The sequence below is a fragment of the Sceloporus occidentalis genome, unplaced genomic scaffold (assembly GCF_023333645.1).
Source record: "Sceloporus occidentalis isolate IW3139 unplaced genomic scaffold, rSceOcc1.0.p SCAF_4, whole genome shotgun sequence".
NCBI classification, from domain to species: domain Eukaryota; kingdom Metazoa; phylum Chordata; class Lepidosauria; order Squamata; family Phrynosomatidae; genus Sceloporus; species Sceloporus occidentalis.
This window is the reverse complement of record NW_028316984.1, coordinates 97,132,899-97,148,371: the sequence shown is the minus strand read 5'-3', so window position 1 is coordinate 97,148,371 and position 15,473 is coordinate 97,132,899. Positions and strand designations below refer to the sequence as shown.

Below are 15,473 nucleotides of genomic sequence, written 5' to 3'. Positions count from 1 at the left end.
TTCCTGGCCCCCGCCGGGACCAGGAAGGAGGCGAGGAGAGCGCCGGCCATCGCCGGGGCCTCCCCTCGTACCTGGCCCCCGCAGGGACCAGGAAGGAGGCGAGGCGAGTGCCGGCCATCGCCGGGGCCTCGCCTCGTTCCTGGCCCCCGCAGGGACCAGGAAAGAGGCGAGGAGAGCGCCGGCCATTGCCGGGGCTTCGCTTCCTTCCTGGCCCCCACGGAGACCAGGAAGGAGGCGAGCAGGCTGCAGGGAGGCGGGGAGGTTGGCGCGGCTGCGCCCAAGAGGCGCCGCCTCCCTGCAGCCTCCTCCGCCTCAGGCTTTGCTGCCCTCCTTTTCCTCCACGCAGCCATGCACGGTGGAGGAGGAGGAGGGCAGTGAGGCCCCAGGGTTGCCTAGCAACCCCGCTGCAACTGGGCTTTTCCCGGGTTTTGGCTGCACCCGTGCCGTGACTGGGCAGGTGCCGCCAAAACCGGGAAAAACCCGGTTGCAGCCAGGTTATGGCAACCCTACCTGGGAACCCTGCAGCCTACTCTTGTTACTGAAACCCTCTCTCCCTCCCTCTAAAATGCTCCTTACACTCACTACACCCTAACTGGGAATCAGGCAGCCCTACAGATGTTGGCAGATACCATGGCCCAGCAGACCTAGTTAGCAGAGTCAAGAGTGAGGAATGTTGGGAGTTGCAATCCAGCAACATGCACAAGGCCACACAACCTCCATCTCTGTCCCAGAGTGTGTAGGGTAATTGTGCCATGTTTCTGGGCCTCAGTGACAGTAGCAGGTCTGAGAAAGGCCTTTTAAAGCCAGGAAATAGACAAGATGTCAACTTCAAGTTTACTTCCTAATTTTAAAAAGGCTTTATCTGGGTGTTAAAGGAGTTGATTAAGGTAAAAATCATGCCAAAATTGCCCCCCTACACACACTTACGTAGCATGGGGGACCTTTTTAGTTTTAAAATAGTTTAGATTCCATGTTTAGATATGTTAGCAAATCAGAAGGATTCAAATATATTACTTTTAAAAAATAAGATTCCTTACTTCGGGGCTCAACAGACCGGTGTTACACGTTGGCATGGGGGTGGAGTGAGGGCGTGGCATACAAATGTCGGCTACCCCAATTCCACTCCCATGCTGCCTGCTTGACCAGATGGCAGGCAGCATCATGCCACATCCTCAGCGCAGCCTTTGCATGTGCTGCGCTGAAGAAGCAGCAAAAAGCCGCTGCTGCCACAGCTAGAATATCCTTTCCATGGTACAAAAAAGAGCCACTTTTTGCAGCTTCTTTTTGTGCTGCGGAAAGGCCAGATTGGGCCGCAGCTGCAGTTGCCACAGCCCCAATCCAGCAAAGAAAGAGGTGGCTGAAGGCCACTCCAAAGGGGTGGTCTGTTGAGCCCCTACGTCTTCCAAGGAAATATACATAAAATCATATCTGTGTTAAGTAAATATTCATATTCATACCATCCAAAATAACGTCCCTGTAGCCAGAGCTGCGTATTGATCAATCGTGGAAAGCACACTGAATATAAGGCAGACCAGCACTATGAGGAAGCTGTGAAGAAACAAAACAAAATTTAAAATCACAAACATATTTCCTTGAAAAGCTATCTGTTATGACAGAAATTAAGGGCAAGAAACTGTTGTTGTTGTTGTTGTTGTTGTTGTTGTTTTTAAAAGAGAACTTTCAGTCCTCCACTGCTGAGATAACCATGACAGGAAATGAAGGTTGTTGTTCATTAGGAGAGGAGCTTGGAGGGTATCAGGAATCTAATTCAAGCCTCTATGGCAAGGGTAGGAAGCATGTATCCCTCCAGATGTGGGAATGTAACTCCCAGCATTCCCTGATTTTGGTTACTCTTGATTAATGTTGCAGTCCAACAACCTCTGGAGAGCTGCAGTAATTCCTCTCTGGCTCTATGACTATTTTTATTATGGCATTATTATTATTATTATTATTATTATTATTATTATTATTATTATTTAATATATATCCCATATTTCTCCCAATATGAAAACCAAAGCAGTTTACAGCATAAAATTAAAACAAACTACAGTAAAACAATATATGATATAAAGGTTTTTTTAAAAAAGCATTAAGTAAACAATTGTATTAAACATTTAAAACAGCTAGAGTGCAATGTAGGGTATGGAATTTTTTTTCATAATTTGGAAGAACTTTGTTAAAGGGGTATTGGAAGACTGGCCCAAACCTATGTTTATGGTGCTAACACAGCTTGGGATGTGGATGTCCATGCAATATTCCTAAGTGAATGAAGAATTGCATGAGTAAACAAATGCCTGGTTCTAAATTCTACTTTCCAGCCCAACTACTAGTGCTGGGTTAATAAAGAGGTGCTCAAATTAATTTTGACAAACCTTTGAATGACAATTATTATTAATCCACCACAAAAGTGCTGCATGGCACTAGCAAGGCCCTTTTTTTGCCCCACACAAGTAATTAAGCTGCAGCAACTCATAGGCATACATAGATGCTACATAGCCTGGTATGCATGGCACTTATCAGCCAGCACCAGTTCACTTGCCATGCTATTGGCTTGAAGCTCCTAGAGGAAAGTTGTTGCAACTATTCCAGCTGGCTAAAGTATGCCAGAAGGTATTATTCAGCCTATGTGATTGGGCTATCTTGATTCGAAATATGCTAGAAATTTGCTAATGCTCAGACAATAAGACCAGTCCAGATGCAATAACTTTGTACATTATGTCCCAATTTGGTTCTCATCTGTTTATTTGTTCAGAACAGAAGCATTATTGTGGATGTGAAGTCGAAGGCTGAAGATGCCAGCCACAGATGCAGGCGAAATGTCAGGAATAAATTCTTCTAGAACACAGCCACATAGCCCCCAAAACTTATAAAAAACTATCATTGAAAAGGTTTAAGAAAAGATATGCTTAAACAAATGTCCCCTCCCCCCTGTGAAAAGGATTTCCTGAAACAGCTCTAAGCAATGAAACATCTTTGTACTTTTTATGAAAACAAAAAAGAAGATGCACAAACAGGATGCATGTGTGTGCCAAGAATTAACTGAGGATAATTGTCATGTTGCACGACCTATTTTCAGTTTAGCTTCAATGCTCAGATAGATGGACTGACATGCGCCTGATCCACTACAGACTTTATAGTTGTTGCATCAATTATGTAAATTAGGTTGTACAGTAATTCTTCACTAAGTTTCTTCTCGAAGGAAGTAATCAGTAATTCCAGCAATTTTCTTCCCATTGCAAGAAAATTTTCAAAAATCAGACCACTTTGGAATTAATTTCTGCAAAATTGCATGTGGTTGTTTTGTGCAGAAAATAGGCATTTTATGTATATAAAATACTATTTCTATGCAAAAATATTAATTCCTGTTTTTTTCTGAGCAGAAAATGCTGTTTTCTGCATTAAACACATATTAATTAGCAGCAAAGGAGGCCTTACCCCTCACATTCACACCACGATGCCCAACTGCTGGGATGACATGCAAACACACAGCGCACAGATAGCTGGACACAGAGCAATTTTGGAGCCACAGACAGTTGTTGCTACCTACTTTTGGGCCACCCACTATAACTGACCACCAGATGGCAGCAAGTCAATACTATCTGAATTTTCTTCATGACTTAAAGGAAGACAAATGGGGCAAAAAAACCAATTATTTTTTCATCTTAAATGTATCTGAAAATCATAGACCAGTGATGGTGAACCTAAGGCACGCGTGCCAGAGGTGGCACTCAGAGCCCTCTCTGTGGGCACATATGCTGTCACACTAGCATAGAGTTTTACTAGAAAGCCAGAGGGATGTGGCACTTTTCAATAAATAAGTGGGGTCTGGGTTGCAGTTCAGGCACTCGGTCTGTAAAAGGTTCACCATCACTGTCATAGTCCATACCAAAGTAATGAAGTAAGCATAAAAAAACCATTTACCAGAAAAACCTAATAGTGCAATGCAGGAGGAGAGCCTATTTCTTTTCCTAAAAAGAGAACTGTGCCCCTAATATTTGTTATGACCAACTGGTGATGAACCATGTAGGATACCCTCCAAAATTCCATAAATGGAAACTGGGATATGTATGACAAAGCAACATCAGACTATGAACAACATGGCAAAAGTGATTAATGAGGAAGAATACAGAAACTAGAAGCTATAGCAGGGCACAGATACACTGGCTGCACAGATACACTGGCAGATGGTGATGCTGGGAGACAGAGAGAGTTAAAATTTGGCATCCCTCAAGGCACCATTCTGTCTCCCATGCTATTTAACATTTACATGAAGCAGCTGGGCGGGATCATCCAGAGACATGGGGTGGGGTGTTATCAGTACGTTGATTACACCCAAATATACTTCTCTATGGTGGCGTTCCCACTGGCCTAAAACGTGGATTAGGATGCGAATTAAGGGGGCATCATTCTCATTTAACCCCAAATCTGATCCCCATTGCCCCGGAATCATTCCCATTCAGTTTCGAATCTGAATCGGGTTTTATTGTATAATCAGGATTATAAGCCTATAAACCGCTTTAAAAAAATGTAGGTTTTAAAACGGATTATTTTTGCTCCCGGGGTCCGATTCGCGGTATCCGAATGGTAATGACAAGGGTGTCTGATTCAGGAACCTGGAGATGGAAGGAGCAGCGCTCAAAGGGCTGGCCTGGGGGTGTCACCTTCTTTGTTCTCTTTCTGCGTCATCAGCGCCATTTTCTTCCATTCGCATAGCCATGGCTCTGTCAGTCTGTACTGCTGGCCCATCTCTCACACTGCATTCCATCACTGTTATGTTCTGTCTCACTGTCTTCTCAGTTGTCTAGTTTACTTAGTTATACACATTTATTTAGAAATAATGGTAATCTTTCATGTCATTGCCTTTATTCTCTCACCTACTCAATTCCTGCTTCCTACTTTTATTACCTCTGTCCCCCTCCTGCAGCTCCCTTATCCTAAACTGGCCTCCTGGAGTCCTTCCACCAAGATGTAATAATTCCTCAAAGAGATATCACCAGAAATGTAGCAGGACCTCTGCCAAATGTTACAGTCCTTCAGCTGGCAGTTATTTGTTAAATGATTCTGTCCTTAATGTTATGCTAAGGAGAGAAATATCATATTGGAGATCTAGGTTTTCAGTGGATATCCCATATTTTTCCCAAAAAGAAGTACAGCGGGCCCTTGGTATCTGCTAGAGTTTGGTTCCAGGATCCCCATGGATACCAAAATCCATGGATGCTCAAGTGCCATTAAATATAATGTGTCCCTTATATAAAATGGCAAATCAAGCTTTGCTTTTTGGAATTTATATATCCTTAAATTATTTTCAAACTGTGGATGTTGGAATCCATGGATAAAACATCTATGGCTGACTGTACATCTTTATGAATGCTAAATTAGAATGACCAATAAAAGAAGCACTATCACCTGAAAAAGGACAATTCATAAGAAGTGAGGAGTGGGCAACATTCATAGTACTGTATAATCAGTTGATAAAGGATTACCTGTAATTTTAAAAGATATAGGGAGTGGTGTGTGGGTAAGCAATCTGAGGCTGCTGTACTGGTAGAACAGGTTTTCCAGAAGGAACACAATGCAGCTGATTTCAAGGCTCTAGAGTGCATTATTATACAATTATTTCAAAGCAACTAAGTCCAAAAGTGTTTTCTTATGTGAGTGCTTGATAAATATCTAAGCAACTTGGTGGCTATTAGTAAACAACTGATCAAAATGTCAAAAGTATAGCTGATCTTTTCCAGCAGGCCTTTCCAGACTAAGGCTACCTCTATTTACCTGCCCCCCCCCCTTTTCTCCATCCCCTTTTCCATCCTATCTGGACCCTGCTATAAATTTCTTACTAATCTTCTATTGATTTTAACTGTTATTTTATACTATTGGTTTAATCTCTTTTTAGTATTACTATGTTTTTATACTGGGGGGATAGTGGTTTTTAGAATTTTTAACTGTATCTCATTTTATTGGTATAATCCTTTTGGATTCCAAGTGATTAAGCAAAATATAAATAAATATTATTATTTATTGTTGTTGTTGTTGTGTAAGTACAGCATTCCCGAGAACTTTGCGTACATACAAGAGTTTTATTTAAATTGAAACCTTAGGAAGAAGCTGTTATCCATAGGTTATAATTTTTGTACTTTCCCCAAGAAGTTACACTTATTCCTGGAAGTCCTCTAGACTTATAGCCAATAACCATTTGGACATTACACAACTCAAGAAAGTGAATACTGCAAATAATACCTAATGTAAGCCTCTCTAGACCGAGCAATTACAGTAATTTGAGGATGATGTTGCTTAAAACATGGGAAAGGTAGAGAAGAGGCATGCACTTCCACAGATTGTTTCCCCCATGTAATAAAATGGGGAAATTACATAGTTGTTATGAAGCTAATGCACCTATTGTGGAAAATTCATTTTTTAAAAAAATATTTATTATTTTTTTAAAAATATTCCCATAGATACTGTGGATGAAAGAGGCTGGACTAAGCAAACCGTCCTGTCTCATATAAGCTACATATGCACTTTAAAGGAATTTTATTGATATGTGAGTTCCCCATATGAAAATCAGTAATCTTGCTTTTCATCCATGCCAATAATTTAAGGAACCCTCAATTTTGTCCTAAGGAAGAGGACTTGAAATGGGAAAAGTACACATATGAAATTACCCTTTTAGTAACTGCCAATTAGTAATAAAGATAAAAGCCCAATTGACATTGCTTTTGTGCATCTTTAAAACAGATTAACATCTAGATATGTTACTTGAAAATATGAATTTAAAAAATCAATTCACTGAACATCAAAGTATCTGATTAAGACAAATAGGAAGCCCAAATTTGCCACTTAACAGTAGTTAACAACCAGCAGACCTTAGAATAAGTTTGGAAAGAACTGAGTTATGTTATTCATTACAGTTGGTCTTTGTTACGATTCCAAGATGCACACACGCTGTGGATATCCAAATCTGTGGATGCTCAAGTCCTAATATATACAGAAAAAGCAGCTCCTTTTTGCCCCATGGAAAAGGCACCATAGCTGTGGCGCTGTGGCGTTATAGCATTCATTCGGCACTGTGTCATGTAGACACAGCACCATTGCATCATGTAGACACAGTGTCATGCCGCCCTGAGGGCAAAGCTGGGACATGCTTCGTGTAGATGCTACATCTTGACTCCATCCTTCAGACGGCCTTTCAGATCTGTCTTTTATCATGTTACGTTGAAAAAGAGTGAATTATAAGCCCTGGTCATAAAAGGCAAAAAAGTACCACCATTCCAGCTTGCTAACTGCGAAAAATGAATAGTTACCAAAGTAACTTATTATAGATAACATGGTACTTCCAGGCTCCGATTGCTAGCAGAATAGTTAAATAGTCTAAATCAGGGAGTAGACAACATGGGATCAGGGCCAATGTTTTATTTCCCAATCCTATTGCAGCACACACACACACACACACACACACACAATTTTACCAAAATATATTCTTTTCCTCCATTCTGGAGAGGAAATGAAGGGGAAAGAAGGTTTTTGAGAAGAGGTAGGGTTTCCATGGGGAATTGGGAGATTAGGGATGCAATTTTTTGTGTTCGCAGTATGATTTTTCAGGTAATCTTCACTCAAAACTCACACTTTTTAAATTGCAGGCTTTGTGGGGCTTTGAAGGATAGATGGGGGCTTCAGGAGCTGAAAAAGTGGGGGTCTTGAGGCGATCTGTAGCCTGCAGTCTGCACTTTCTCCACACCTGGCCTACGGATCAGGAAAACCGAGTGCAGGTTGAGTCTCCCCTACTCCAAAATACTCCAAAATCGTCCACATAGATGGCTGAGACAGTGATACATATGCTTTCTGATGGTTCAGTGTACACAAACTTCGTTTCATGCACAAAATTATTAAAAATATTATGTATAAAATTACCTTCAGGGTATGTTTATAAGGTGTATATGAAACATAAATGAATTTCATGTTAAGACTTGGCTCCCATCCCCAATATCTCATTATGTACAGTGGGCCCTCTCCTTACGTGGGGGATCCGTTCCGGACACACACCCTCCCCCACATAAGGGAAAATCTGCATATGCTCACGCCCATAGGAAACAATGGGGCATGTGCATGCGGCAGCGGCGATGCGGCACATGCGAGTGGGCATACACACCATTGTTTTTATTACTGCATGGCTTTCGCATAAGCAGGAAGCTACGTATAGTGCGCCCGCGTATGGCGCAGGTGCACTGTATATGCAATGATGCCAAAATCCAAATAAAATAAAATAAAATAAAAATCTGAAATCCAAAACACCTCTGGTCTCAAGAATTTTGGATAAGAGAAACTTAACCTGTACACATTCTATAACCACCAACCTTTCAGAGATGAAAATCAAGATACATGTGTCTAGGCAACATCAGTGGGACTAAGATGACAAAGGCTATTAATGAGTAAGAACACACAAACTAGAAGAGACTGCAGACATTTGTTCTTGCTTGAGCCTACTGGAAAGGACAGGTTTCCATCCCCTCCTCTCCCCTCACTGCACTAGAATCATAGAAATGGAAGAGACCACAAGGAACATCCAGTCCAACCCCCTGCCATGCAGGAATACACAATCAAAGCCTTCCTGAAAGATGGCCATCAAGCCCATGTTTAAAAACCTTTTAAAAAGGAGACTCTACCACACTTCAATGAAATATTCCACTGTCAAACAGCTCTTACCATCAGGAAGTTCTTCCTAATGTTTAGGTGGAATTTGTTTTCCTGTAGTTTGAATCCATTAATTGTGTTCTAGTTAATTGAGTATATTAATTGAGTACAAACTTCTTTTGTACTTTGCACTGAGTTTACAGTAGTTGAAATAAGCTGGGCAGGAAATGGGGAAGTGGGAGGAAAAGAGAAAAACTGGGACATTTTAAAAGCAACTAAAAAATTAGAACAGCAGAGTATTAACCAGGACTATCCCTGCTAAATTGAGACATTGTGAAGTCGAAGACTTTCATGGCCGACATCCATAGTTTTTTGTGGGTTTTTCGGGTTATGTGGCCATGTTCTAGAAGAGTTTATTCCTGACACAGAATAATAATAATAATAATAATAATAATAATAATAATAATAATAATAATTTATTTCTATTTCCCACCTCTCCCTGCAGATCGAGGCGGAATTACAACAAACAAATTATTCCAGCAATAAAAACATATCAAATACATTCAGTAAAAACAATAGCATATTATCAATACAATAAGGTTAATAAAATACAATTAACTTTCATAAAACATACAGTACTAATGGAGGTGGGATATTTTACAGCAAATTTGGTGGACAGGCTTGCCGGAAGAGATCCATCTTGAGTGCCTTCTTGAAGGCATCTAAGGTGGTAATAAGGCGGATCTCTTTCGGCAAATCGTTCCATAACTTGGGGGCTATGGCGGAAAATGCTCTGTGGGAAGTTGTTGTTAACCTAGTTTTTGCACACTCTAATAATTTCTTCCCAGATGTCCTGAGAATGTGGGGCAGATTGTGTAGGGAGAGGCATTCCCTCAAGTAACTCAGGCCCAAGCCATATAGGGCTTTAAAGGTAATAACCAACACTTTGTATTGGGCCCGGAAGCTGATCAGCAGCCAGTGAAGAGATTTTAATATTGGTATTATGTGGTCAAACCTAGATGTTCTGGTGACCAATCTGGCTGCAGCATTTTCAACCAATTGAAGCTTCCGAACTTGGTACAAAGGTAGCCCCATGTAGAGCGCATTACTGAAATCTAAATGAGAGATTACCAGTGCGAGTACCACTGCTTCAAGGTCCTTTTGGTCCAGGTAAGGATGCAGTTGGTGTATCAACCAAAGTTGTTATTATTATTATTATTATTATTATTATTATTAAACTTTATTTCTAGAGTGCTGTAATTATACACACCTAGCCGTCACATCTACTTGAGATGACAACTGCAGAGATGGATCTAGGAGTGCTTGGTACCAACAGGTCAGGTTGGCAAACATCCCTGCCTGGGCCTAGGGATCCTATCGCTAGTACCTCCGTTTTCTCTGGATTCAGTCTGAGTTTCTTTTCCCTCATTCAGCCCATTACCGACTCAAGGCAGGCATTCAAAGGAGAAATGCCATGTTTGGTCACTTCAAGAGTCGGAAGCATAGAGAAACATATTTGGGTGTCATCAGCGTACTGATAACACTGCGCCCCATGCCTCCAGATGATCTCTCGCAGCGGCTTCATATAAATATTAAAACAGCATGGGGGCATGTCATAACCATTTGGAATCTACCCAAGACGTAGGAATGGAACCACTGGAGCGCAGTGCCCCCGATACCTAACTCCCTCAGGCGTTCCAGAAGGATACCATGGTCTATGGTATCAAATGCCACTGAGATGTCCAAGAGCATCAGCAGAGTCACACTTCCCCTGGTGATGCCCAGACGGAGATCATCGGCCAAAGATACCATGGCAGTCTCAACTCCGTATCCCACCCTGAAGCTGGTTTGAAATAGGTCTAGATAATTGGCTTCATCCAAGACGGCTTGTAGTTGGAAAGCAATTGCCCTCTCAATCACCTTGCCCAAGAATGGTGGTAAGGAGACCAGTCTGTAGTTATTTCTTATCAAAGGGTCCAGGGAGGGTTTTTTCAAAAGTGGTTTAACCACCACTTGTTTTAGTTTAGATGGAAATTTCCCTTCCCTAAGGGATGCATTGATTATAGGCTGAAATAATGTTGAGCGGTCAACCAGGATGAGCAAGGATCGAGAGGGCATGTTGTCTTCCTTACACAACCAAGAAGCTTGTCCACTTCATCGGTATTTACAAACTCAAAGTGATCCAGTCTAACATAGTCCACAGTCACTGGACATCTTTCCCATAGTTTCTGTTGTAATACCGGCATTGGGAGGAAGTTGGGTTAGCTCTTTAACCACCCTGAACAGCTCTGCTGGATGAGACTCCGCTGATGCAATACGAGCAGCATAGAACGAGTTCTTTGCTGTGTCGATTGCCACTCCATAGGAGTCAAGGAGAGCCCTATGGCGTGTCTTGTTCGATAAGCGGTGATGTTTCCACCAGTAGCGCTTTAGTCGTTGCGCGGCTCACTTCATTTTCCAAAGATCTTGAGTGTACCATGCTTTCTTATTAGAAGCGAGCCGGAAAGGATGCTCAGGAGCGATAATGTCTATAGCCCTGGAAAGATTGTTATTCCAGGTATCAGCCAAGGCTTTGACAGAATCGTCATCATTCTCAACCATAGAACCCTCTAGGGTTTCTTGGAACCGTTTGAGTTCCATCAGCCTTCGAGTGCAGACCATTCTAATAGGTCCTCTACCCCTGAGGGGAGCATGAGTAATGACCTTCAGTCCCACCTTGATCAGAAAATGGTCCATCCATGACAGGGCAGAGGTTGGAGTTACCTCTGTCCACAGATGTTCCTGATCCGTATTAAAGACCACATCAAGTGTATTACCCACCCAATGTGTTGGCCCCGATACCAACTGAGACATGCCCATGGCTGCTTTCATGGAGTCCATGAACAACCGAGCTGCACCTGATAGATCTGATGAGCTGGCCTCGAAGGGGATGTTGAGGTCCCCCAGGATGAGAAGCCAGCTGTGTCAGCTTGGCCAGGGAGTCTGTTAGGCTACGGGGTGGACGGTAGACCAATAGAATCCCTAGACTGTCTGTAGGCTTCAAGGTCAGGTAAATACACTTGATGTGATCTGTTTTCCGGACAGGGAATCATTTCTCCTTACCCAGGATCACACAGTGTGTGTGTGTGTGTGTGTGTGTGCACGCACACACACACACACACACACCATTCTCTTCCAAGTCAGCATTCTCTGAAGATGCCAGCCAGAGATGCCGGCAAAAAGTCGAGAATAAACTCTTCTAGAACATGGCCACATAGGCCGAAGAACCCACAAAAACTATAAATTGAGACAGTTGACAAGTACACCCATTTTGCTTTGCATCCAGAAACTATTCGGCATCTGCAAAGAGCTCTGTAGGCCCCTGAGTAAAGCAAAGCTATGTCATGTCATACATTAGTTTACAAATAGGGGTCAAATGGTATTCTCCAATTTCTGAACAGAGAGTACAGTCTTGTTCATTCATATTGCATGCTGTGCTAGTACCATCTTGCATAGCAAAGCAGTATAACTGTGACTCAGTTACACATTAGGCAAAAATTCTTTTTTCCACATTTCAGAAATGTCTATAGCTATATAGGCAGTCAATCAATCAATGTTGATTATATTCTGCCTTTTGTCCAAGAGTGGGACTACATACATATGACACAGCTCTGGTTACAGAGGGTGCATGCACACTGCAGAAATAATCCCATTTGAGACCACTTTAACTTCCCTGGCTCAGTTCTAGGGAATCCTGGGAATTGTAGTTTATTGTGGCACCGGAGCTCTCTGACAGAGAAGGCTAAATGTCGCACAAAACTAAGGTTCCTAGAATTCCCTAGCACTGAGCCAGGGCAGTTAAAGCAGTCTCAAACTGGATTATTTCTGCAGTGTATTTTGGACCAGACTAATACTGAAGAAAGAGCAGAATTTATGAAAGTGTTTGTCACTGACAGATTCTACCCATTTGACCAGCATGAATCATTATAGCCTTGCTAAATCTCAAGCCCTTGGAATACATTGGCTAGCTCAAATGATATGCAGACATCATGGGCAGAGATCAGACAAACTGGGTTGTTGAACTGTAGCCCAACATGACAGGATGAGAGCAGGATGAGAAAAAAATACCTTTTTATGCCTACCTCTTCAGATAAATTTTAACTATAAATTAAAAATAAAAGGCAAATATAGCACAAAGCTCTCAGTAGGTACGGAGAGAAATGTAGTTTGCTAAATGTAGGTTAGATAGTGAAGAAATGCTCAAACTAATTATCTCTTGCAACAAAACCTAAATATAAGCATGAGGAGGAACAAAGTTACATAGAGCTGCAAATGAGTTACAAGAGCTTAGTATACATATGATGACCAGCTTCAGACTACACTTAAGTCTGAAATAAACCCCCAGAACCATCCAGCTATAGGAAATGTGCACCTGTGTACACAAACCTTTTTTTTTACACCTTGAACAGTACCAAATGGAATGCAATTATAGCGGAGAAGGAGATCTCCATAAAAGAAAGGACAAAGTTAACAAGGGAATCAAAACAGAAAAATGTTGTTACTATTTGAAGGAAATGTTACAAAACCTACAGTACATTTTCACAGAATCTTTGAACTGGAAGGAAGGGAGGTGAGAAGTTAGTGCTTAACCCTTCCCTCTCTCAAAATTGTCCTGGCAGCTTACCTTTCCTCCCAAAGATGCAAAAGATACAGGTCCTCCCATCTTTTTCCCTGCATGAAAAAAAAAACCCAGCTTGGGGTGGCAGTATATGGTGATGGAAAAGATTTTGAGAGATAGGAAGACATGTGGCAGGAAAAATTTCATACAAAATAATGTATGGTTCTTAAGGAGTGAACTATGTTTTGATTATTATTAACATTATTGCATTTGGATGAATCCATCTGGGAGTCCTGCTACAAAGAAGGTCTGTTACTTCTTTGGATTCCCCTCTTTATATTCAAGTCTTTGTTAATCAGGCAAGACCTTCCACCCAATGTAGGAAAAGCTATTATTTAGCTGTAGGACAAGATTATCCTGGACAGGGGACTGTAATATCTGCAGACTTCAGAAGCTAATATGAAAGCAAAAGGGGGGAAAAACTGCAAAAAGAAAGCTCATCAAGGAGAATATGGGAGGTATGTTAAAAGCAGAGCATTTTCAATGTGTTGTCAACTTCATAGCTATTCCTAAACTGTCCTACAGTAGAAAAAGTACATACTGCACATGGTACAGAAATACATGCTACATCCCATGAAAACATACAGCTGATTGTAGAATATAGAAACATCTGTACACTAAGTACACTGGCACCTGTTTCTGAAACATGTTGGAATAACACTTTTAGGTGCCTTTATATTTTTAAAATCAATACACTTAGAACTACACCAAAAATACCCTCTCCTCCACTCCCTGAAAAAGAGTAAATATATGAAAGTAAACAATATTCAGAGAGAGAAAATCTCAAAGCTAGCTTCACAGAAAGAAAACATGAAAGCTATACATACTGCTAAAGAGCAAGCCAGAAAGACTTTGCTTATATCTTTCAATATCTGCTGATTCAGATTCCTTCCTCTTTTGTAAATAATAATATGACTTCCAACTAACTTTCTTTCAAGACATATTGATTCAGAATCCTTCCTTCTCAGTAAATAATAACATGACTCTGAACTAGTTTGCTTAGTTCATTAATGGTTGATCTTGAGATCTAAGTCCTGCTTGACAGAAGTAATCAGGATAATATGTAATGCAGGGTATATTTTTGGTAGAGATCCAGAATATCTTCATTCTTTCTTAAGGACTTGCACTGACTGTTTTTTCTTACTTCTAAAAATCACAGTCAAAACCTGTTATGGTCCCTGGTGATGTCATTAAGCCTTTATGCATTAAGTATCAACCTTAGTTGCTCATAGTTTGTCATTCAAATATACATACCCATCCCACACCACCCCCACAGTTTCAGAGAGGGATGGGGGAGAGGGAAAAACATATTTTCTTGGAAAATAAGACATAAATCATAGGTAAAAGGATTGTTCCCATGTCAAGGTAAAATTAGGGTATTATTCCTTCCTAGAGAAATGGGGTAAGAAACATTTAACTTCACCTGCTTCTTTCCAGGCAGAAGGTGGATGAAGACCAGAGGAGAGGGGGAGTCCTGGTAGTACTAAGACTGACATGCACACCTTGGGGAGATTTTGTAAGTTACAGCAACAAATAAATTCAGCCTTGCAAATTTTAGCAAGCTTCTATTCAAGGTGAGCTAGGAATTTGCATGGCGCTCTATCTTCTTTGGGCTTTGCAGGTCTTTCTCACCCACCAACACCCACTCACAAAGAAGACATCACTTTTCACTCACACTCTTTCACATACAGAAGGCATATTGTTCTCCCTCATAAAAATGTTGACCTTCAATATAAAAATGAAAATCTGGAAAAATTCACTACATATTTAATTTGGTACTTCACAAGTTTAACATGAGGTAAAAGAACTTTTGCAAATGGAATACTTTAGGCCATGCATTTTATTCTCTGAATAGACTTGAAGATACCTATAATAAATTAAGCCATTTAAGAAGCCTTTGGATGATTACAGCATTGCCAGCCTGCCCTGGGGAAATCAAATGGCCATGTGCATGCTATCAGCAAAAACAAGATGTCAGTTTCAGTCTAAGTTCAAAGTCCTGGTGATTAAGCTGCTACTTCAGAGTGTATATTTAGATAGTGTTGGTAAAATGTATTGAAATGATCTTCCAACCTATCAAAAACATCCATCTGGGCAACACATGTTCCTGATGTAAACTAATTATGCTTTAAGATATATGCTTTCCAAGTTATACTTGGAAGAATCCAAAAGTTCCAAAATGTATCCG

The 15,473-nt window shown here is 41.1% G+C and overlaps 1 protein-coding gene across 1 annotated transcript in view; it reads right to left on the bottom strand.

The window, feature by feature from the left end:
* KCNQ1 (potassium voltage-gated channel subfamily Q member 1) overlaps positions 1–15,473 on the bottom strand; it is a 427,358-nt gene that overhangs the window by 365,110 nt on the left and 46,775 nt on the right. The window contains exon 2 of the mRNA XM_089523097.1: positions 1,458–1,548. Coding sequence (XP_089379223.1) covers positions 1,458–1,548 — 91 coding nt within the window. The remainder of the gene's footprint in view (positions 1–1,457; positions 1,549–15,473) is intronic.